Source organism: Blastomyces dermatitidis (assembly GCF_000003525.1).
Source record: "Blastomyces dermatitidis ER-3 genomic scaffold supercont1.1, whole genome shotgun sequence".
NCBI classification, from domain to species: Eukaryota; Fungi; Ascomycota; class Eurotiomycetes; order Onygenales; family Ajellomycetaceae; genus Blastomyces; species Blastomyces dermatitidis.
The window spans coordinates 2322300-2343561 of NW_025544774.1; the positions used below are offsets into that span (position 1 = coordinate 2322300).

General features: G+C 48.0%; 9 protein-coding genes across 10 annotated transcripts; 4 read left to right on the plus strand and 5 right to left on the minus strand.

The window, feature by feature from the left end:
• Window positions 1–5531, minus strand: BDCG_00291. 2 transcript variants are annotated; one of them, XM_045415809.1, is made up of 5 exons: window positions 2692–5479; window positions 2359–2551; window positions 1859–2290; window positions 1264–1786; window positions 1–1185 (listed from the first exon to the last, which is right to left on the minus strand). In XM_045415809.1, exons 2-5 carry the CDS (start codon window positions 2413–2415, stop codon window positions 146–148), a joined length of 2052 nt encoding a protein of 683 aa, XP_045279107.1. In that variant the 5' UTR covers window positions 2416–2551; window positions 2692–5479; the 3' UTR covers window positions 1–145. The 2 variants fall into 2 exon arrangements, with proteins under 2 accessions (XP_045279107.1, XP_045279106.1); XM_045415808.1 differs by having other exon boundaries at window positions 2359–5531.
• BDCG_00292 (succinate-semialdehyde dehydrogenase) lies at window positions 3054–5155 on the plus strand. Its single transcript, XM_045415810.1, has 4 exons — window positions 3054–3289; window positions 3351–3438; window positions 3517–4761; window positions 4822–5155. Exons 1-4 carry the CDS (start codon window positions 3266–3268, stop codon window positions 4956–4958), a joined length of 1494 nt encoding a protein of 497 aa, XP_045271666.1. The 5' UTR covers window positions 3054–3265; the 3' UTR covers window positions 4959–5155.
• Window positions 5532–6176: 645 nt separating the features above from the next.
• On the plus strand, window positions 6177–7534 carry BDCG_00293 (peptidase M24; the record flags this gene model as incomplete). The annotated part of the gene is made up of 2 exons (XM_045415811.1): window positions 6177–7198; window positions 7234–7534. 2 exons carry the CDS (start codon window positions 6177–6179, stop codon window positions 7532–7534), a joined length of 1323 nt encoding a protein of 440 aa, XP_045271667.1.
• A 547-nt stretch (window positions 7535–8081) lies between these two features.
• On the minus strand, window positions 8082–9909 carry BDCG_00294 (acetylornithine deacetylase; the record flags this gene model as incomplete). The annotated part of the gene is made up of 3 exons (XM_045415812.1): window positions 8082–8690; window positions 8778–9242; window positions 9493–9909. The coding sequence occupies 3 exons, from the start codon at window positions 9907–9909 to the stop codon at window positions 8082–8084; spliced, it is 1491 nt and encodes a 496-aa protein (XP_045271668.1).
• Window positions 9910–10289: 380 nt separating this feature from the next.
• Window positions 10290–11894, minus strand: BDCG_00295 (uncharacterized protein; the record flags this gene model as incomplete). Its single annotated transcript, XM_045415813.1, has 1 exon — window positions 10290–11894. One exon carries the CDS (start codon window positions 11892–11894, stop codon window positions 10290–10292), a length of 1605 nt encoding a protein of 534 aa, XP_045271669.1.
• On the plus strand, window positions 11800–14646 carry BDCG_00296 (proline permease PrnB). Its single transcript, XM_045415814.1, has 3 exons — window positions 11800–12682; window positions 12756–13345; window positions 13405–14646. The coding sequence occupies exons 1-3, from the start codon at window positions 12544–12546 to the stop codon at window positions 14350–14352; spliced, it is 1677 nt and encodes a 558-aa protein (XP_045271670.1). The 5' UTR covers window positions 11800–12543; the 3' UTR covers window positions 14353–14646.
• A 672-nt stretch (window positions 14647–15318) lies between these two features.
• BDCG_00297 (glutamate-5-semialdehyde dehydrogenase) lies at window positions 15319–18597 on the plus strand. Its single transcript, XM_045415815.1, has 3 exons — window positions 15319–15742; window positions 15859–16020; window positions 16099–18597. The coding sequence occupies exons 1-3, from the start codon at window positions 15442–15444 to the stop codon at window positions 17001–17003; spliced, it is 1368 nt and encodes a 455-aa protein (XP_045271671.1). The 5' UTR covers window positions 15319–15441; the 3' UTR covers window positions 17004–18597.
• On the minus strand, window positions 15749–18538 carry BDCG_00298 (50S ribosomal protein L18e). The gene is made up of 4 exons (XM_045415816.1): window positions 18369–18538; window positions 18150–18254; window positions 17649–18031; window positions 15749–17568 (listed from the first exon to the last, which is right to left on the minus strand). The coding sequence occupies exons 1-4, from the start codon at window positions 18370–18372 to the stop codon at window positions 17491–17493; spliced, it is 570 nt and encodes a 189-aa protein (XP_045271672.1). The 5' UTR covers window positions 18373–18538; the 3' UTR covers window positions 15749–17490.
• A 56-nt stretch (window positions 18598–18653) lies between the features above and the next one.
• Window positions 18654–21182, minus strand: BDCG_00299 (mitochondrial carrier protein). Its single transcript, XM_045415817.1, has 5 exons — window positions 20349–21182; window positions 19938–20258; window positions 19602–19877; window positions 19399–19535; window positions 18654–19342 (listed from the first exon to the last, which is right to left on the minus strand). Exons 1-5 carry the CDS (start codon window positions 20439–20441, stop codon window positions 19111–19113), a joined length of 1059 nt encoding a protein of 352 aa, XP_045271673.1. The 5' UTR covers window positions 20442–21182; the 3' UTR covers window positions 18654–19110.
• Between the last annotated feature and the right edge of the window lie 80 nt (window positions 21183–21262).

The window sequence follows — 21262 nt, forward strand, 5'->3', positions numbered from 1 at the left end:
TTGCACTTCAATGGATTTATAATATATTAAACTATTGCTTCCTGGCTAATACGTTAATAACAATAATGCCATTTAGTCTATTCTTGCATTATGAGCAATTGTGTTTTTGTCTATTCTTAACGAGGAAGTGATTTCAAGAAAAGAACTATAGCTTTGAGTGACAACATGATGCTGGCTCGGATTCATCCCCAGTGTACAAAACACTCTTGTTCTTCTCTTGAGTTGAGGGAGCTACATCCAAGCCTGGATTGCAAGAAAAGAAGTTGACGGGTTTGAGCCCAACCACGAGCTTCTCGCTCGGCATAACCGGCCAATCCTCAATGCGAGGGTTGTGGGTAGCTCCGAATGTGTGCCAGATGACTATATCCTGATCTCTGACTGACTGGGCCGCTTTTGACTCTTTTCGCTTGGCAATTACAGAAGCGATACCGTCACCGCCAGTAGATTGCATGGTATATCGGCCCGCGGGGAAGTGGTCCCCGTCTTCGTAGCGAGTTACCCAAATGGCATGCTTAGTGAACTCTGAGCGCTTCGCATGGTATGACTCGGAATTGGCGAGGAGCATTTGACTGTAAGCAGGGAGAAGCTTGAATCCAACCGGCGTACCCGTTACAGGGTTGATCTTGCTCTCGTTGAGGAACTTGAAGGTCCGGTTCTTAGTGAAATCAAGGTCAAAACCCCCTTCTTCCTCGACAGCTTGACTGTTGGTGGTATAGCCTACACCGAATGGGTTGTGGACTGAAGGATCTCCCACAGGAAGGGCCTTTGACTCTTCAACGACCAGGGAATTGGAATAGCCATCGATCGCTGGGTCTATGCGCAGGCTGAAGAGATGCTGGTGATATGGCGCTAGAACCCCTGGTGCCACAGTGGTGCCGTAAGGAAATTTGGCCTTCGTGTCTAGGTCGGCGGGAACGGTGGATAGGATACCAGTGGCACGGACTTCGTAAAAAATCGACGCATCTTGGTAAAAATGGAAGGCAAGGATGTACTCGTAGTTGCTCACTGTAATGATAGTCTGTAAAACGAGAATACGAGAGCGAGCCACCACAGGAACTTGAGTGCGGAAATTGGTATGTTTCCACAGGATGCCGTCATCTTGTTCATGGCAACACACTACGTTTGGCATTTTCAAAGGCTTCCCAGAGGGCGTGTTATGGTAGCCGTCAAAATACTTGATGGTCCCTTTGAAACGTGCACTCGGGTTAGCATAAGAGTCCAAGGTAAAATGATAAGCACAGTAGGAAGTTAGCTTGTACTTACCTAGGCAGTCACAGCCAAGCTGTAGATTATTGGCATTGATTCCTGCACCATCATTTCCGAGGTCAAATGCCGCCTTGCGAGGGTAGGGAGCCCGTGGATCACCGTAAGGTACAAACATCTCCGCAAGCGAAAGCCTGTAAAACAAGCTCCGGCCATCGTAGCGAATGTCGTGCAATGTCAATCCTTCCCGGTAGTTGAAGCCTACTCTAAAGCTCCATTTCTCCCACTCTACGTGATTTCCACCGATACGGAATGATGGGCCCTCTGGCTGAACAACCTGGTAAGGTTTGGTAGTCGACCTTGGGCTTGGTCTCAAGTCAGGGTGGTACTCTGTAGCTGCTGTCGGTCGAATTTTCCGGCGATCGAAGGGCTTCTGCTCATTATTGATTCTTCCGTGTGGTTTTGTCGGCAAGCGATATACCTTGGTGACCTGGAGGGACTCCGAGACCTCTGCACATATGTCGAGAGGGTATGAGTAGTAATTGGCATTTGGATTATCTTCAAACCGGAGATAGAACCAACACTGAATGATTTTTTAGCAGGAAAAGAGAGAGCAGGGTGTAACTCAGTGCAGGTACATGAACAATAAACATACCATGGAGACTCGCTGGGTCATGTCATTCATGCCGTCTGTGGCATAAGCCCAAGGTTCCACCACAACAGTTGATCCTGGAGGAAGATCAAGGGAGCGTATCTCGACCTGCACTTCGTCATTGGCTAGACAAGCAGCCTCAACTGATTTCATATAGTCCGCATCGATGTAGGAATGTTTTCCCTTGCGATGCTGCTTGTGGGATACTATATCATTGTCGAGATCAACAAAGAGTTCGAAGAGCTCGTTGGTGTCATTGTGGCCTTTCACCACAACCTCAACACGTGCAGAACGAGTGGGAACCTCTCCTATGGTCTGCTTGCGATGCTCTTTCTCGAGATACTGTATCATCTGTGTTTTGGGCGGCTCCTGCAACGTGATGACCCGAAAATTGGGATCCTGCCCGCCAAAGTGCGGAAGAACGATTCGTCCAGCCTGCGATGGATTCTTTCTAAGTAATGGGGTAGACAGACAGTGTAAAAGGGAACATCGGGTTAACGCACTCTGGAAATTTCTTCGGGGGTAAGAGGGTCAAACGGATGGGGAGTTTTGGCAGTCATTGTTGCTGAGAAATACCAGTATCTAGAACGAGATCGAATCTCTGAATGAAATATAGAAGACACTCGATGCGAAGATCAGAGGACAGCCTGAAACCAAGAGACTGAAGCTTTTATATATTTTCCCATTTTCTAACTGCTGAGAAAGAAGCCAGGTTAGTTTCTACAACTCGGCATATTTAAATAGAAATCCTCCCGAAACTAGGCGATTGCCAACAGAAATTCAAAATCAAAATCGAAATTCGGCGCCACGAGCAGCATGACTCGGGATAGACTTACCTCCAAAGGCTTAAGTTGGAAGAGGTGCCATGATCAAGTTTGTGATCATATCCTCGAGTTGTGTATCTTCGGTCCCATCACTTGCTCAAGGGAAAATTTTCGAAGGGCGCCGCCATGCATCCCGGATCTCCTTTAAAGGCATGACTCAACATTGACAACAAGTCTCGACCATCCTGCTCTCCGCCACTGGCAATGGGGAGATGTAAATCGCACCTTTAAAGGAAAAGGCCAAGAGGAGCGAAGGACACCCCACTTTTTGCAGCGTAACGGGCGGGCAATCATCGACCCGGACAGCTTCTGGGCTCCGCGTCCCAACGAACTGCCCAGAGCAATCCCAGACTTCTCAAAACCATGTTCCTGGGGACGGTCAAAGCCTGGGAAGAACCGGAGCGAGAGAACAATGATAATGAGTGGACGACATAAAAAGAAGCCGAAGTTCTCTGAACATCGCGTTGAACATCTCCCATGAAGGCTTGTTGATAGTTATTTAGCACCTCGGAGCAAAACCTTGCAACAGCTTGGACACATCCCTATCTATATTCTGCAAGAGATAAAGCCTTGTTAAGACATTATCATGCCTCACCAATTGCTCTTCCAAGTGAGTCAAGACACATTGAGGTTCTTCTTGCGACACGGATGAATATTAACAAATTTTGTAGTTAGACGATCGGGCCCTTTTCCATGAAAGCTCATTGCTTAACGGCAAATGGGTCCAATCAGGAGCACGGGAGACTTTTGAAGTCGAAGGTGAACAATGCACCCTGCAAGCCATTTTTGCTCGATGTACTAGCGATGAAAGTATATATTTTGCTGAGTGTTAATCAGATCCTGGGAGCAGACAAATCTTCGCTACATGCCCAGCCAACAAGGTTGAAGACGTGCACGAATACGTCACGACGTCACACACCGCGTTCCTCAAATATCGCCATGTAAACCCACGCCAACGAGCGAAAATGCTTCTAAAGTGGTACGATCTGATAACAAATAGTCGCGAGGACATTGCACGGCTAGTTGTGTACGAAACCGGCAAACCAATTACGGAGGCACGCGGAGAGGTCGATTATGCACTTGGCTTTGCCTGGTGGTTTGCTGGTGAAGCAGAACGGATTCGAGGCTCCATCGCCATTCCATCCGTCTCTGAGCGCCGAACCTTCGTAGTCAAGCAGCCCATTGGAGTCAGCGTTGCGTTGGTACCGTGGAACTTCCCCGTCGCCATGATCATTCGTAAAGTTGCGGCTGCTCTGGCAGCTGGCTGCTCTATGATCGTCAAGCCATCTCCGGAGACTCCCCTCAGTGTCCTGGCCCTGGCAGACCTAGCTCTACGTGCTGGCTTTCCCTCCGGGGTTCTGAATGTCATCACGACCGACAACACTAATACGCATTCAGTCAGTGAGGCTCTTTGCAAGCACCCTCTCGTACGCAAAGTAACTTTCACTGGAAGCACTGCTGTGGGAAGAATTGTGGCCCGCCACTGTTCTGATGGATTGAAAAAGGTAACACTTGAGCTTGGCGGCAATTGTCCATTCATTGTCTTCAATGACGCGGACCTCGACCAAGCAGTTGCTGCACTCATGATACTTAAGTGGCGCACCGCTGGACAGGCTTGCACGCATGCAAACAGAGTCTATGTCCAGAGTGGGGTGTATGACAAGTTTGCGCAGAAGACGCTCAAGGCGACGCAGAAGCTTCGCGTTGGCCATGGTGCTAACTCCTCTACCACAATGGGCGCAATCACAACCCCCCGAGGTATCGAGAAGTTGGAGAGACACGTCGCTGATGCTGTCTCCAAAGGGGGTAGAGTGTTATGTGGTGGGAAACGCCCCAGTAACCTTGGGGGCTATTTCTTCGAGCCTACAATTATCTCAGAGATGACCTCCTCCATGCTGACGACTTATGAGGAAATTTTCGGTCCTCTCCTAGGACTCTACAGGTTTGAAACTGAGGAGGAGGTTGTTCAAGCAGCAAATAATACATCCATGGGACTCGCATCCTATTTTTTCACCAGCGACGTCAACCGTTCCTGGCGACTGCTCGAGAGCCTTGAAGCTGGTATGATTGGCATGAATACAGGTTCGGCATCTCCTCTTTTTGCTCTTCCTCTCGAGAGTCCGCATCTGACATTTTATTTAGGTAATGCCTCCGCTGCAGAATCCCCGTTTGGAGGGATCAAGGAATCTGGCTACGGCAAAGAAGCCGGCAAAGACGTTGCCATTGATGAGTATTTGATCCAGAAGACAGGAACTCTTACCGTTGTCTCAAAGCTGTGAGAGACGGGATGTTCTAGGACGACGCCGTGATTTACCTGCAGGAGTAAATTTTGGTTGAATTCTGCGCGTCTGGGTTTCGCGCGACAGTTACTATTAATAGAAACTGGTTCCAGGCTCTAGCTGTATTGTGTTTATATACTAGGAGGTACTACTACACTGCGTTGCCATATTTTTTTATTTTTATTTTTTATTTTTTAAATGAAACAAATTTGAAAGCCTTGCGTGTCATCGTAGTGTGTAGTGGCATCCCCTCGAGCTAGAAAGCGTGCATGGTGTTTTGGAGCTGGGGATTTAGAGGGCTGTCGAGGCTTTGTCAGGGTGTGAGGAGTACAACGATTTTTCTTTTTCTTTTTCTTTTTCTTTTTCTTCCTTTTCTTTTTTTTAACCCCTGGTGATGTGATCAGGGAGCTAGTTGGAAGGCCGTGTTGCTGGAGTTGGATTGGCATTGGGCCCAAGGAAGCTCCAGGCCACTTGGATAACTTGGAGTCCCAACCATTCAACGAAACCTTTCAGCTGCCTGGACAGACGGCAATCAAATCATACAATAATATGGCACACCAAGGTACCCGCCAGTTCCGCCGAGAATACAAGAGAACACAACCGGGCATTCCGTTGCAACGTCTCCACTGCATCTCCAGCCCATCGTCATAACTTTTGGAGGAATTCCCCCACAATAATCAGGACGCACTGATCCCACCCACCCCGCAGAGCTATACAATCGTATCTGAGAGAGCATGCTCTGATTGCCCGCCGTACTCGCCCTTCCGCATTCCTCCTGTATTTCTTCCACTATATGCCCATTTGAGACCGCTTAAAGCATATTCTAACGACAGTAGCTAATCCACAATATGCCGATGTTCAACTTAACCCGCAGGGCCAGACGGCCATGGTGCGCGGGGCAATATTGTGGAAACTGGGAATCGCTCAGCCCCTGAGTCTCTGACCAAACGCTTGTCTTCGTCGTATCTGGCGGCTTTCTCACCAGGTTGGCCCCGTGAGCTGGTGGATGCACTCACATTCGCAATAGGGCCACAGCAGCATCGGTTTGGTCCCAGTTCGCTCGATCCCCTGGCTCCCCAAGGATTCCTTTTTCTATAAAACCGTTCAAATGCTTCATTTCCTTCCATTTTTCGGGGACGTCAAACGAACAATGCCTTTTTTCTGCTTGTAAACAATCGTCCTTATTCCTCAACTCAAGAATCACAATTTAGCTCGAAAATGGCCAACCTCAAACAACTCCCAGCCTTCAAGAAGGCCCTCCACTTCTCTGAGGAGGAGTTACAGGGACGGCGGAACCGCGCGTTGGAAATCATGAAGCGAGAGAAGCTTGATGGCTTCATCATGACCAAGCAAGAGTCTCTTTACTACTTCACTGGATTCGACACCTTTGGTTACGTCTTTTTCCAGGCGATGTACTTCCATAACGATGGTAGAATGCGCTTAATCACACGTCTCCCTGACCTCCGCCAGGCACTCTATACTTCAGTCTTGAAGCGGGAAGATATTCTTATCCGAAGCGACGCCGCCAGCAGCAACCCAGTTTCTTTGGTCCCTGAGGTGCTGAAAGAGTTTGGCATCAACTCGCCAGCGAAAAGAATCGGCTACGAACCTGACTCCTGCACTCTGAACCTTCGAATCGGAAAGCTGCTTCTGGAAGCTGTAGAGGGTCTGTGCACCCTGGTTGACCACAGCAACTTGTTCGGCCAGGAGCTGCGCATTATCAAATCTCCAACTGAGATGAACAAAATTCGCAAAGCCGCTTATCTGGCTGACTTTGCTGTTGTCCGCGCTCTAAAGCTAGCAAAGCCTGGAGCCTATGAGGGGGGCCTGTGGAGGGAAATTGTAGGCACTGTTTATGAAGGTGGTGGTGACGATCCAGCAAACGAGAATATCCTTATTTCTGGAAACAAAGGAGTCCTGACTCGATATTCCACCGGCAAATCAAGAATCGAACGACAGGTCACATTGGAACATGCTGGTGTATACAAACACTACCATGCCTGTTTAATGCGAACCATCCCAATTGGCGGTATTACAAAACTAGCCAGGCGTATGCATGAGGTCAACGTATTGCAGATGAAAGCTGCCATGGAAGCTCTAAAGCCCGGGAGACCAATTGGAAAGGTTGCTGAGGCTTACGCTCGGGTGGCTGATGAGAATGGTTTCCGTGAGCAGAGGTTTGATGCATGCGGGTATAGCATGGGTGCAACCTTTGCCCCCACATGGATGGACTACCCTATGTTTGTGCCAGGTCAAACAGTCATTGCACAGAAAGGAATGGTATTCTTTATTCACATTATTCTGTGGATATGGCCACCGATACCGCCAGTTCTATTGGACAGACAGTTGAGGTGACAGATACTGGCTGCGTTCCACTCTCCAAGCTCCCATTCTACCTCACACGAAAGCAAACAATCGCCGCCTGGAAGAAAATCCAAAAGAAGGACTATGGGTTCACTGAGGAGGAAGAAGATGATGGCGAAAATCTGCAGGATGTCGAGCTTTCCGATGGTGATATTGATGCGGAGGATTACGATGTTGAATATGACTTTAGTACCTACCAGCCTGCCGCTTAAAATATACTAGGAAATAAGCCAAATCCAACGCCTTTTACTATTGTTTTCCAATGGAGAATATCATCAGATTGAGACCTGATAATGATGATCAACACTCACGCCGATGAAACATCCCGAAAACCCTAGGAAATCAATGTTTAAGCTATCTTTTTCTGTGGTGTATGCCTCGTAGAAAAGGAGCGGCGACATTAGAAATAATACAGTAACATTCTGCTGAGTATCATATTCTATCTATTTACAAAAGCCTCCTACAACTGCCACAAACGACTCCGCAAGTTGTCGTACTGACTCGACCTCAACCCACTCAGTTTTGGCATGCAGCCCATGCCCCTTCGGGCCCCAGATCAATCCTGAAATACCTGCCTCTCCCAGTAATGCCATGTCTGTCCAATAAGTTTCACCTTTTATTTGAGGAGTCTCCCCTGTCGTCCGAGCTGCGTGCTTGGCCACAAGTTGAACAAGTTCGTCTTCCCGCTGGATGAAGTAGGGGGCCCATGAGAAAGTCGATCGTAGGTCAAACTTAAAGCCAGGGATGGTTGCTGCTAGCTTATCCAAGCTCGACGAGAAAATATCCAGCTTTGCAGATGGCGTCGACACCGAGATCCGCACGAGATCCATGAGCGGCTGCGCCGTGAATATCAACTTGAAATAACGCAAATCCCTTGTGCTTGTTGATGAGAGCCATCTCGGTCGGTTCAGCAATAATGGCAGCATCCGCACGCCATCCTGCTTGCAGTAATTGCTCCATTCCAAGGCTTTCTGACTCCTCATCCGCAACCGCCGCGAGGATCATGTCTCCCCTCAAATTAATTCCCTTCACATTGGCGATGGCTACCATGCCAACAGCAAGACCACTCTTCATATCCGCAGAATCCCGACCATAAAGATTCCCATCGGATATTAAAAGGTTAAGAGGGTCGCCATTGTACCCTAGGAGCGTGACAGTGTCCATATGCCCATTGAACATGAGGCTCTTGCCTCCACCAGAGCCGCGTGCAATACCAACAACGGAAGGTCGCCCTGGAGTTGGCTCAATCCAATGGTATTCGATGTTGCGATGCTGAAGCCACACAGTGATATATTGTGCAATCGAGGTTTCACCCGGGCCTGGAATGGAGCTGAAATCAGGATTTGAAGAGCCAATTTGCACTAATGTCTAGGTCAAGTCAATTACATTGTCAGAAGCAACATCTTTCAGAGTTTTGAAGTTCATGGGACCCCTCTCTGTGCATATTAAAACTACTATAGAATCCTGATTAAGCCCCAACTGAGTCTTGTCTGATTCACTGAGCGCACGAAGAGCCACTAGACTGGCTGCACCACTGGGTCCTGCAATGCCTAGCATTTGTAGCTCAAGGCTCGCCCGATGGGCCTCGTAGTCAGAGATTGTTATACTTGCGTCAGTTCCACATTTTAGAAGTGGCCACACGGTCTCAGAAAGTCTCCCACACTTTAGCTCAGTCATGATGGTTGAACTAGTTTTCCCGATCGCGGGTTTCCCATTAGTCAAGCTATTCCACAAAAGGCCAGCGGTGTCTGGCTCAACTGCCATGAAGACTGTAGATTTCCTTTCTGATGATTTGTAGTGGGCCACAACTGCTTGGGCGAGCGATCCAGCCCGAGCAGGAGAGACTACAAGGCTCAGCTGCTCACCTGCGAGCTGGTAGTCAATCTCATGCATAATTGTTGAGTAACCCTCAGTAATTAACTGTACAAATATGATTGCTTATCAGTGTTGTTCTTGAATGGAATCAGGAAGTTTGAGGAGCATAGGAATATCTTTATACCTGTGGAATCTCATGATAGCCTGAACTAGCATCCTCTTGAATCAAAATGCTGTTGTTTCATTGGGAGGCAATTTGCGCCTCTGAGAGCGCGTCGCAGCTAGAGCCGCTAGATTGGACAACTGTTGCTTTTCTGATGTGCAAGAGTGAGATGGTCTCAGGACTTGTGTGCACCGGGACGTGGATCTGAACCGGTGTTGCCAGGAGCAAGCCTATATGAGCCACAGCCTGCCCGTGGTTGCCCTCCGAGGGAGTGAAGAGAGGAACGGGTTCTTCAGACAGACAAGCCCTGACTGCCTTGATAGTAGCATCCTCCAGCAACCCTAAACGATTTACTACAGCTCGAAAAATTGCCCATGACACGCTGAGAGTGTTGACTGCCGGGAGTCCCAGTCGGTTGGTTTCATTCTTCGCGTAGATGGCCTTGACCCCAATATCCTCTGCCGCACCAGGCAACAGCATGAGGGGAGATGGGTGATAATCTTCGAGCTGCGTATGGAAAGCATTCACTGATTTGGCGGAGTTGAACCCTTTGCTGGAGCAGGATTGTGCACCAGCGTTGAAATATAGAGGACGGTGATGGGGAGTCATGTTGACCAGGAGAATGTATTTGTCTGGGTAAGAAAAATAAAGGGAAAAGGTAAAATCCGTGTTGGCAACTTCCCTCCCTCTTTCAACGATAGGAAACTGTCTTTTTGTCATTCTCACGGAGGAATTGCGGTACCACTTGGAGCACTGAATTCAAGCCGACATTTTTGATGACTACCTGCGCTGAGCCATCCGCTTTCTCCACAATGTTACTTGCAGATGCACAGTGCTAAGCTACAGGTGGGGTTTTGGTTTTTTCTGGGCATGGAAATTGCGCGCCAGATGCGCCGAACCCGTCACCACGAGGCAAAAATAAAATTCATAGTCGACTGTCCAAACAGGAAATATCGTTGTCTCGAAAACGTTCACACCATTGGCGGAATTTAGGCCAGAGATATATGCCAATCTAATTCCCGGAGCACTACCTCCCAATCTGTCCGCTTTTGATCCCAAAGCAGTTGCAACAGTTCCCGGGTCCTTGTTACATGCTTGAACTTGGTCCAGGTTTCGATGTAGTCGAGGCGGTTTTGGATGTAATGAACGGCGCTTGCATCGTTGGCACCGCCTATTCCCGCCATAAACAAGGGAAAGAGTAATCCAATTTCGCAATATAGGTTCAACGGAACTAGGGACACATGACTGAATATACGTTGCACACACTCCACCATGTGCTGTTCGTAGATGGCACTTGGACCGCAGATATGAAGTAATCGGCGGTAGAGATGGAAAAGAGCGGCAAACCGGAATGCCTCTGCATGGTGGACAAGGGCTTCGCTATAGTTATCTGTATACCTCAGTTGGAGGTGCAAATCCTGTGAGCGAAGTGCATGAGCGATGGTTTCTGCCCGAAGAGTTTCGTTCGCCAACCGATCGCAACTCGAAGAAGCGTCGAGATCAGAGGTGTCGGCAACGAACGCGCAGATACTCGTGATGTGGCGAAATATATGATGCGCGAGGCCCACGAAGGAATCCGCGGAATGGACATCTCCATCAATATTGAGAGCCCAATATACGCCCTCAATCGAAGGGTGTCGTCCAGTGCTCAAGGCGGCCATGATGTCATGGTACGCGAAATATCGCAGAAGAAACGCTCCATCGGGGATTTTGAGCAGCCGTGGAGGACCAAGGTGGCTTATTAGGTGTCCCGCACCTTGCAAGTGTAGGAGCCAGCGAGATGTGTCACCGCCGATAACATGAGCGGTGCTAACGACCAGCGCGCAGGCCACAGTGCTTTCGGTTACGGTATTCCGAGCGATTGCGTTTGAGATGCCGCGCGCGACATAAGTCTCAAACCCCAGCCTTGTTCGGGGAGAGATGGCCGTTGAAACGGGCGCGGTGGCATCGAAATGGACGGAAGCATAGGTGAAGAGAGCGTGCAATAGAGAGGAGTCGACGATGGCCATCGGCAGCAGTACAGAACAGAAGCTAGCACCATCTTGTTGCAGGATTGAGCAGAGTGGTGCGACGTCACTGAGGAAGTATTTGAGCAGCAGTGGTTCTATACTGTTCAGGGAGCCCAACAGAGGACCAACAAGACTTCTGTTTATTGGAAATCCCAGCGACGATGTGCGGACGAGCTCTGTACAATCCTCTTCGCTATAATTGGGAGGAGTTTGATCTTGAGAATCGCCCATCTTGCCGTCAGAACGGGCCTGGCTCTGGGTCTCTTGCTGCTTGTTGCTGATATTCTCTGGCGTAGTAGCTACCTCTGTTGTCAGCGTCCGACGTCGTGGTGCCACCTTTCGCAGGGGCGATTGTTCGCAGACGAGCCCCAGGCGGATGCAGGCTCTGCAGCGGTTGTCAACGCTGGAGATCTGTCCATCGCACTTCTTTTTGCGGGTCTTGCAAGTCAAGCATCCAGAACGGACACGGCCGTCAACGGTAACCCGGCGGCGTATCAGGCGGTCTTTGGCCCCCGGAGAGGCGCCGGGAGAATAGGGAGGGATTGCCTCTGTCATGTCAGAGGGAGGCTTGCCTTCGCCGGACATTCTTTTTTACTTAAATTAATTGTTACCTTATTTATGGAGTCTCACAAAGGGTGATGCTGGGTGTGGATGGGCCAACCTTGTTAAAGTTGTTCATGGGTTTGAGGAGGATTTCCCCGCCCAAAGCCTCGCAACGACTTGGCATCTTGAGTTCGGCTGCCCATTGAGCCCTGTTTCCCTCCCTCGCACCCCCTCGGCTACCTACCGATAGTTTGATTGGAAGAATACGAAGGTGGGGGGATCATCGCTCGCCCAGCTTGCGAACAAATACCGCCAGAGACGCCAGCCACTAATCGTTGGCGAAAACAGTTTCGTTGAATGTTCCTCTCCACAATGTCTCGTCTCTTGGGCCTGCACTAGCACTGCCCCACGGGGATTCATATGTCTGATGCTCTCCCGGCAGCCACTGAGGAAGCTCAAACCTGGGGAATCCCTGACTAGAGTACAGAGTACGAGAGAATGATTTTCGATGAATAGTTCCAAAATTCCGGGGATATGGAAGGCAAAGCAGGCTCAGCCCATTTCCATCGAATTCACAACATAAGCTGTCAAACCTCAGTGGTATATAGAGGTGCTCAAGTCTCTGAACTCCATTCAGATGATGCTATGAATCAAACCTCAGTTTATCAGTTCAATATCACAGCCATTGGCCATGACAGAAAAACAAATGAGGAGCGAGACTGAGGAGGCGGACCGGACGTGGATCGTTGAATATGGCCTCGAGGCTCCTCAGGAAAAAAGAGATTCGGCCTGGCTCAAGCCCAGACACCTCTATCTGATTTCCCTTGGAGGTAAGTCGTCAAAATAGTTTTATTTCGAACCCCTTAAGGCCAATCAATCAATGATCTAACAGGAGTCGCGCAGGTTGCATTGGCACGGCTTATCTGGTCGGCTCTGGACGCACCTTGGCCAGAGGAGGCCCGGCGATGACCCTGTCTGCGTTCGTCATTATCTGTTCCGTCGTCTGGGTCTTTTCCACTCTGTTGCTCGAAATCGCAGCGTATATCCCTCTACATGGAGCTGCTCCGGATTTCTACTCAACAGCTTTCCTCTCGAAATCGTTTGGATTTGCTTTGGGCTGGAATTACTGGTATGCATACGCAATTCTGGTTCCCTTTGAGATAACCACGGCGACACTCATTATTCAGTACTGGGATCCGCCGGTCAACGTTGCAATATTTATCACCATCCTAATGGTAATCATCGTCGGATTGAACTATCTGCCTGTGGCTTCTTCTGGAGAAGCCGAATTTGCCTTCTCCTCTCTCAAACTTTCCCTTCTTCTTGGCCTGATTATTCTGTCAATTGTTCTGGCATCCGGGGGAGGCCCCTCTGGCGACCGCGTCGGGTTCAGATACTGGCATGATCCAGGCCCAGCGAACACTTGGATTATCGAGGGAAACGCGGGCCTGTTTGTGAGCTTCCTTGGCACACTTGTCAGCGTTATTCTCCCTGTAAGGTCCCCCTTCTTTGTGGTTGCGCATATGACAATCAACAAACCTGACGCTCTCAGCTTTCCTTTGCCGTCGAGATGGTAGCTACCACCGGTGGCGAAACTAGAAGCCCTCGAAAGACGATACCCGTGGCCGCTAAGGCATTTGTCGTTCGACTCGTCGTGTTTTACGTACTCCCTATCCTGGCGGTTACCTTAACATGCCCATCCAACGCTGAGGAGCTCACTTCTGGGGGTGCTGGAGCTGGAGCTTCTCCATTTGTTGTTGGAATTAAGCATGCGGGAATTAAGGTGCTTGACCACATCGTGAATGCCGTCATCTTGTGTTCCGCGTGGTCTGCCGGCAACATTTACACGTATCTGGCCTCTCGCTCCATATACTCGCTGGCCGTGGCAGGCAATGCCCCCCAAATATTCGCCAAGACAAATCGCTGGGGCGTCCCTTATTTCGCTGTGACGAGCTGCGCTGTGATTGCGCTGTTGGCGTACTTGAGCGTCAGCTCTGGTGCGGGCGTGGTGTTCAACTGGTTCGTTAATATGATCAACATGGCCGCTTACTTCTCCTGGATTCTGTGCTCGCTTTCGTATCTTCGGTTCCGCAAGGCCCTAGAATTCCAGGGTATCGACCATAAAACTTTGCCGTACGTTTCAATTTGCGGTAAACCCGGTGCATGGCTCTGCATCGTGTTCTTTACCATTGTTGGCCTCCTCAATGGTTTCTACACATTCTTCCCCTCTCAGTGGAATGTCTCAGACTTCATGACGGCGTATGTGGGTACTTTATTGTTTGTCGTCTTGTATATTGGGCACAGGTTCACTGTTGGCCGGAAGGAGCCGTGGTTTATTCCTGTAGACGAGATTGATTTGACCGGGGCCAAAACTGAAGAAGAAATTGAAGGCACACCGCCGGCGGAAAATGGAGGCTCGACGTCAACCACTAAGGATTATTCGAAGTATCCAGATTCTTTCCCAGCTAAGATCTGGCAGAGCCGGTCTGGGAAAAATTGAGCAATTTTGGTGTGATCCTGAGAATATTTTTTTTTTCGTTTCAATGAGCACTCGTGCTTTTTTGGCTGTTTTTAGAACAGCAAGACAACCCCTATATGTAATGTAATCTTAACCAAAACGTCGCTATTTTGCTGGCACATTTTGATAGATATTGCCATTAAAAGCTCAAGGGTCCGTTGTTGGCAGAATACTGCCATCGTGACATTTCTATTATTTAAGATATATTCTGTTCTCCTCTGTCCATCAATGTCCAGGGCTCACCAACCCACTCTGCCCGGGCATTTGTATGTTCTCAAAACAACACACAATTTTTGATCGAGGGGCACCCATGCCCCATAGAAGATGATGTTTTCCGGTGATTTTTCTATTGGGAGGCTAACAGCACAGTGGGTACAGTATCCCTAAATAACGTTAAATTGCCTTACTTGTTCAAAGATGACATTTGCAACCACTGCAAAAATAATGCGATAAGCTCGTGCACAAACTCTTGCTTGTGTTGCTTGACAAGCTTGATAGAGAGTAATAAACTGGTTTCCTTTCCTATTCGTGCCTCTAGCGCAGGTCGATCTAAAGACTCCATCAAGCTCATTGTACTGTACATGTACTTACTATACCATGACTTACACTCCTGACGTCGAAGTTCCTGGTTAAAGAGAGGCCCCCAAACTGTCTTGCTGGCCTGCTAATCTGGAAGAACTTAGATAGCAGCGAGCTTTCTCTCATTCTGTTTTTTTTTTATTATTATTCTGTCCAGCTCTTTTGGATAGGTCTGAAAAATCATAAAAAAGAAATAATCAAGGGTTATATGCTTCAACAAAATATTGGCGTCAGAGGATATGTAGTTACTGTAGTTGAAGATTCTGACCGAAGTTCGAGAGTGAGAATAATAATCTTAATAATGGCTGGTAGTTAAATAACCAACTAGCGAATCAGCTTCCAGTAGTTAGTTAGCCGATGTACCAATCTCTCGATCGGACAAAATAAATATTGCAACTAAATAAATTACCCCGCGCCCAATGGCATTTTGCCTCACTGCATCAACCACCATAGCATAGCTTTTATATATATGCCTGCCATTGATATACAATAATGTCACTTACAGAATCCTCGCCTCATCAGGCGGCAAGAATTGCCGCCGAATCCTCTCGACACCTTGCGACGCTGTCTAACTCCGCTCGGAATGAGGCTTTGGACTTGATGTACGCCGCGCTGTCAAAGCAAAAAGATGTGATCCTCGAAGCAAATGCGAGAGATATCGAAGCTGCTACTAAAGCTGCAGAGAATGGCGAATTGAGCATGAGCCTCATTAAGAGATTGGATTTGGCAAAGCCCGGGAAATACGAAGACATGTTGAAGGGCATTCTGGATGTGCGAGAACTGGAAGACCCCAGTAAGTCGCACACCGGTTAATCCCTATATTCCTTTTCTGAATCACTTATTCTTCTCAATCTCATGCGCACATTGTACTGGCGCGCTGCCCTCTAAACGGTGCTAACGAATTGATAGTTGGGAAGGTTACTCTTCGAACACTTCTGGACGATGACCTCATTCTCGAACGAGTGACATGTCCCATCGGAGTATTGCTTATAATATTTGAGGCACGCCCAGAAGTGATTGTAAATATCGCTGCTTTATCAATTAAGTCCGGAAATGCCGCTATTCTGAAAGGTACTGACTGCTATTCCATTAAACCACTCTATACCCTGTCGTGAGAGATATCCTTCTGACACCTAATCCAACCTGAAGGGGGCAAGGAATCGACTGAATCCTTCGTAACCATCTCCAATGTCATTGCAGAAGCCATATCCCAGTCGCAAGTTCCGAACGCTTCTATCCAACTCGTTAAAACGAGAGATGCCATCCTCCCCCTTCTTGCACAGGATAGATATATCGACCTCGTCATTCCTCGCGGATCCAATGACCTCGTTCGCTACGTGAAAGATAACACCAAAATTCCCGTTCTCGGCCATGCTGATGGCATCTGCTCGATATATCTTCACTCAGACGCCGACTTGTCAATGGCAACGAAAGTTATAATCGATGCCAAAACCGGCTACCCCGCCGCATGCAACGCCGTGGAAACACTTTTGGTGGACCGAGATGCGGTGTCGACTCTACTACCGCCCATTGTGGAAGCCCTGCTCTCAAAAGGCATCATCCTTCGTTGCGATGCTTTATCGAAACAGGCTCTCCTCGAAAAGCTTACGGGGGAACAATCTGCACTATTGCAGGACGCAACCGAGGCTGATTACAGCACTGAGTTCTTAGACCTTACCCTCGCAATCAAAACAATCTCACCGTCGTGCACGGGGACCTCTGTAGACGCCGCCATCGACCATATTAATACACACTCGTCGAAACACACAGATGCAATTTTAACCTCCTCGAGGCCTATTGCTGAACGTTTCTTGGCTGGTGTCGATAGCGCAGGTGTTTATTGGAACGCGAGTACTCGGTTTGCCGACGGTATGAGATATGGGTTTGGGACAGAGGTTGGAATTAGTACGAACAAGATTCATTCGAGGGGTCCGGTAGGCTTGGAGGGTTTGACTATCTACAAATATTTAGTTCGCGGCAATGGTCAGGCTGCTGGCGATTACTTTGAAGGTGAGGGTGGAAAAAACTGGAAACATCAGAAGTTAAGCATATAGGTTCTTGGGGGCAACAATTCTTTCAGATATCTGATACAATAGCATATGATCGATATTCCTCCCAAAACAAAAAGCAAACAAAAAGCAGGAAGGATATAAAATTAATGAGAACTTGTTGTTTCCCTTGTAACCTTGCGAGTCCTTGAAAATAATCCGCCCTGTTGATTACGCATGCTTCCTGTTGGCTGGACTAGATTGAGACTTTCCTGCGCTTCACCTGGAAGACACTCTTTTGTTACTGCTGCATCGCTTTTCCTTTCTTTTCGGTGAACAGAGAAAAAATCCGGTTGAAATTGGACGTAATAAAATACGAGGCTGAGAAAAGGACAAACAAAAGGTTCAGGAGCTCCAGGGAGATAAAAAAGTTGTGAAACATCACTCATGATGATGGGCTTGTTCAATCTGACTAGAAACCTATAGTGGCCAATATCGCAAGACCGCCTCACATATTTTGCTGAACCCAAACAAGAACCCATAGAAAAACACCTTAAACCTTGAAGCCACGAGACCGTCTCCGACCACGAGCCCGTTCGAATTTCCGACCTTTGCTTTCGACTCTTGGTTTCTACACAGATGAAAATGAGCGAGTTAGCACACGAATAACCAAACATGACGCAAATATGTATCCATTGGAGAATCTCTAACCTTTCCACTGTGTGGGCCGAATCCGAAATGTTTGAAGGATTCTCTGGCATTCTTGGGACCCCGCAGCAGCAACGTGTTGGCACCAGTTGGGGCTCTAAGCGCGAGTTGATCGAGAGTCAAGGTCTCCCCACCGGCTTTCTCGATTCTAGCTCTGGCGGTAGCACTGAATCTGAGAGCTGCGACTGACATCTTTGGGAGGTTCAGGAGGCGGTTGTCATCAGTGACGGTACCAACAACAACAATGGTCTTTCCCTTGTTTGCCTCAGCGGTTTCCTTGGTTCCTACGGCAGCTACGATTCGAGAGAGGGATACGGGAGGACGGTTGACGCGCGACATAAAGAGACGGCGTAGGACGACTTTGTTGAAGTTGGAGTCGGTACGGCCTGTGTTGTTTGGATTTTAGAAAATGGTTTTGTACTTCTCACAAATTGATTGCTGGGTCGCCTTTTATTGCCCTAATTCTTCTTCAATTTCAAGGAATTTCGCGGGAATTTAGCTTACGGGCAAGGAAGCGGTAGAGCTTCACGAGAAGCAAAAGATAGACATTCTCGCTCTTGGGCGCCTTGCGGTGGGAGTCCCGGACATGGTGACGGTCCAAATCGATACCTGGGAAGATTAGGAAGAGAATAGTGTCAGTATTCCACCTCAGCAAACGCAAGTCGCTTTTAATCAACAACAAATCTTCGAAATAAACTCAGGATAAAATCGAAAAATGCTTACCCATGGCTGCTGGTGGAAATGGATACCGTTGTCGAAAGTTGACTTTTGCACCGATGCGAGATTCGAAGACAACAAGATGTTCTGCTTGACAATATTTTGGAGCGGAGGGAGTGTGCGGGCGTAACCCTACGCTAGCCCGTTTGGGACGGATGGCTAGAGCCGCGTTCACCAAGTCTTACATATCCACGCTAGTCTATAAATGGAAAGTGGCGCGGTTCCAAAGGTTCCCACCTAATGCGATTAAGTTGATATTTGGTTTTTGGTTTTTATTTTTCTTATTTTTATTTTTATTTTTTTATTTTTATTTTTTATTTTTTATTTTTATTTTTGGTATAAACCTAGGTACCTATATGCTGATATATGTACAACCCTTGCACTGTATTGATTAGCCGAACGACTTGTCTATGGAATTGGATTCAAAGACAATTCTTCATTTTTCCCCCTCTAAAACGATGTGGACTTCTAGCAATTCTTCAGCTCGTCAGATGCGAGAAGTATAAGGAAATCCGAGAAACAAAAAGTGAAAAGGTAAAGAAAAATAAAGGAATAGACAGATGGAACACAGTGGGCCATCGAAGGGAAAAATTTTCTAACATGTATGGCATGATATCACAGTCAAGGAAATCTTTGACAGTCAAGCGGGTCCATAGGCGGCGCGGAGTGTTTATAACAATCGGTGTTTGACCAGGCATGCGAGGAGTGCATGTCGGGACCAGGTTGCCAATTCGCGCTTTGAGCCATTTTAATCACTATTATCTTCACCCAGCCCGACCAAAAAATCGCGCGTTAGTTCATAGCTGAGCCAACTGCTTGCCATGCTTGGTGCCACTTTAAGCAAGTTCGGTACAATTCCTTTATATAAGCCTCTGACTCCTTCTTGCTTTATGATAAGCCTCACCGCATCCCACACGGAGGTGTATTGGTACCCTAAACCTGACATGGTATTGACCTGGAATCTTCTTCGGAGGACATCACTGTAATGTTTAATTAGATAATATTTAAAAAGGTAAAAAGTAAAATTTCGCCTTACAATGGATATGTGCATGTTTGAGCAACGGCTCCTGATATAGCACCGGCTAGAAGCTTGCGGTAAGGGCTAGGGTTAAGGTCCCCTTCAGGGGTCAGATACTTTCGTACTGACTCATAAGTCATAAAATTCAATCCAACCTGTAAAAGAAGTTAGCGTTGACCATTGGGAGCAATGGGAAGTATTTCAGCGATTCAAACACTTACATAGGGAGCAACGCCCGCAATGGTGGGGATTATTCCACGGTAAAGAGCAAGGATGCCGCCCTCGGTCTTGTACATCGACCGCATTGTCTGGAATATTCCGGGTAACTTTTGTTCTGGTCCTTTGCGCAGTTCGCTAAACGACGCAGACTGTATCGAAAGTCGCGTTCTTACGATATCTAATGGATAAGTAAACGTGACAGACGTGATACCCGCCATACCTCCACATATTAAGCGACGTAAGGGAGTAAGTTCACCCCCAGGGGTTGGTTCAAAGAACTGAGATCCTTGTTAGCAAAATACACAGTAAACCCAGCAAATTCTGATTCTTAAGCTTACCCTTCTATAAAAACTGTAGCTTCCAAACTGTACAGCAGAGTAAGGCACTATGCGTATGCAATTTGTCCCATTGCCACGCATGTAACCTCTCCACCCTTCTTCTTTACCTATCTTGACCAAAGCCTTCCATATAGATAGTTTGTATTCCGTTCGGCCGACGCTCTGAATTTGAAGCAAAATCTTCAATCGCTCGAGAGGGGAAACTATCGTTCGAGACACCGCACCGGCAACCCCTCCTGCAATAAAAGCGGCGGTCACAGGTTCCGATAACTTGTCCCGAGTTTGTCTGAGGAGAGAAGTAGGCGGTTGCGGAAGAGTGTCCTAGTTGTATTGAGGAGATAGTTAACCCCAGGAAAACTGAAAGGTCGGAAACAACATGATGTTTCCAAAGAAGAGATGTAATATCCGTACCTCTATGCGCGACTTGGACTCGCCCGACGATAACGGTGTCATTTCCCTTTCCGAAGCTTCATTTCGAGCTGTATCTCTAGGACCGAGGCTCATGGTGAGGAACCCGCGTCAAGAACCCAGTACGGGTTGAGTCCCCGATCTCACAAACTAGCCAAAGCACGTTGGACGAGTAACTCGCTTCGCCTGAGTATCTTGGGAAAGCTCTTTCATCAGGCGGGGCCAAACATATATATATATAAAGAGAGACAGATCTGCAGATATGTACTAGTGGTTTGAAAGGCAGTACTCTGGCAATAGGAGTCTTAACACTGCACAGTCCATGGAAAAAGCATACACCGTGTGAAGCAGGTTTGGTACTTGAAACAATAAGCCGAGGGAAAGGTGGAGAGATCGAATGCTATATTTTCCAAAAGTTCTGTTTTCTCCCTTTCGCTCTCTTTTTATTCCTCATCAATCTGCCAAACGGGGGAGGCAGAGGCTAGGGTTGACCGATGGGGGTACGTCAACTGATCAGGTATGGAGATCGGCACACGAGGACGATGATATCAATTGCGACAAGAAGCCGCGAAGGTATTGCCGAGAGGACAGTGGTGCATTCGACTAGTGAGTGTAGCGGCAATCAACAGTATATGCAAGGCGCTCCAGCGACGACCCAGTTTTGCGCTGACTTCGAATTCGGCGTTGGCTGACTGTTCGGGAATCTTGTTCTTAATTTTTTTCGCCCAAGGTTTGTCGTTGTGACGGACACGTGACTGGGCGGCATTCCGAGAGGAACCAGCCAGCCTTTGTCTTTGTCCCTGGCCGAGACGCTATATAACAGTACGTACACTCTCGTATTGTATATATGTACAGGTACGGTACAGTACATGTACAGTACATTACATCCACGGATGCTGCTTGCGTACGAAATCGGT

What these genes read in the sequence shown, in the direction of transcription:
- BDCG_00298 (XM_045415816.1), bottom strand. An exon ending in GCTCTACCGCTTCCTTGCCC is followed by an intron (nt 18,032 to 18,149) that starts GTAAGCTAAATT and finishes CAAACAACACAG; the next exon opens with GCCGTACCGACTCCAACTTC. An exon ending in TCGGCCCACACAGTGGAAAG is followed by an intron (nt 17,569 to 17,648) that starts GTTAGAGATTCT and finishes TCATCTGTGTAG; the next exon opens with AAACCAAGAGTCGAAAGCAA.
- BDCG_00291 (XM_045415808.1), bottom strand. Translation starts at nt 2,415, where the DNA reads ATGACTGCCAAAACTCCCCATCCGTTTGACCCTCTTACCCCCGAAGAA. An exon ending in CCCCCGAAGAAATTTCCAGA is followed by an intron (nt 2,291 to 2,358) that starts GTGCGTTAACCC and finishes AATCCATCGCAG; the next exon opens with GCTGGACGAATCGTTCTTCC. An exon ending in TGACCCAGCGAGTCTCCATG is followed by an intron (nt 1,787 to 1,858) that starts GTATGTTTATTG and finishes AAAATCATTCAG; the next exon opens with TGTTGGTTCTATCTCCGGTT.
- BDCG_00297 (XM_045415815.1), top strand. Translation starts at nt 15,442, where the DNA reads ATGTCACTTACAGAATCCTCGCCTCATCAGGCGGCAAGAATTGCCGCC. An exon ending in GCGAGAACTGGAAGACCCCA is followed by an intron (nt 15,743 to 15,858) that starts GTAAGTCGCACA and finishes ACGAATTGATAG; the next exon opens with TTGGGAAGGTTACTCTTCGA. An exon ending in AAATGCCGCTATTCTGAAAG is followed by an intron (nt 16,021 to 16,098) that starts GTACTGACTGCT and finishes TCCAACCTGAAG; the next exon opens with GGGGCAAGGAATCGACTGAA.
- BDCG_00292 (XM_045415810.1), top strand. Translation starts at nt 3,266, where the DNA reads ATGCCTCACCAATTGCTCTTCCAA. An exon ending in GGAGACTTTTGAAGTCGAAG is followed by an intron (nt 3,439 to 3,516) that starts GTGAACAATGCA and finishes AGTGTTAATCAG; the next exon opens with ATCCTGGGAGCAGACAAATC. An exon ending in TATGATTGGCATGAATACAG is followed by an intron (nt 4,762 to 4,821) that starts GTTCGGCATCTC and finishes CATTTTATTTAG; the next exon opens with GTAATGCCTCCGCTGCAGAA.
- BDCG_00299 (XM_045415817.1), bottom strand. Translation starts at nt 20,441, where the DNA reads ATGAGCCTCGGTCCTAGAGATACAGCTCGAAATGAAGCTTCGGAAAGG. An exon ending in AGTCCAAGTCGCGCATAGAG is followed by an intron (nt 20,259 to 20,348) that starts GTACGGATATTA and finishes CAATACAACTAG; the next exon opens with GACACTCTTCCGCAACCGCC. An exon ending in GCTACAGTTTTTATAGAAGG is followed by an intron (nt 19,878 to 19,937) that starts GTAAGCTTAAGA and finishes CAAGGATCTCAG; the next exon opens with TTCTTTGAACCAACCCCTGG.
- BDCG_00296 (XM_045415814.1), top strand. Translation starts at nt 12,544, where the DNA reads ATGACAGAAAAACAAATGAGGAGCGAGACTGAGGAGGCGGACCGGACG. An exon ending in CTATCTGATTTCCCTTGGAG is followed by an intron (nt 12,683 to 12,755) that starts GTAAGTCGTCAA and finishes GGAGTCGCGCAG; the next exon opens with GTTGCATTGGCACGGCTTAT. An exon ending in TTGTCAGCGTTATTCTCCCT is followed by an intron (nt 13,346 to 13,404) that starts GTAAGGTCCCCC and finishes TGACGCTCTCAG; the next exon opens with CTTTCCTTTGCCGTCGAGAT.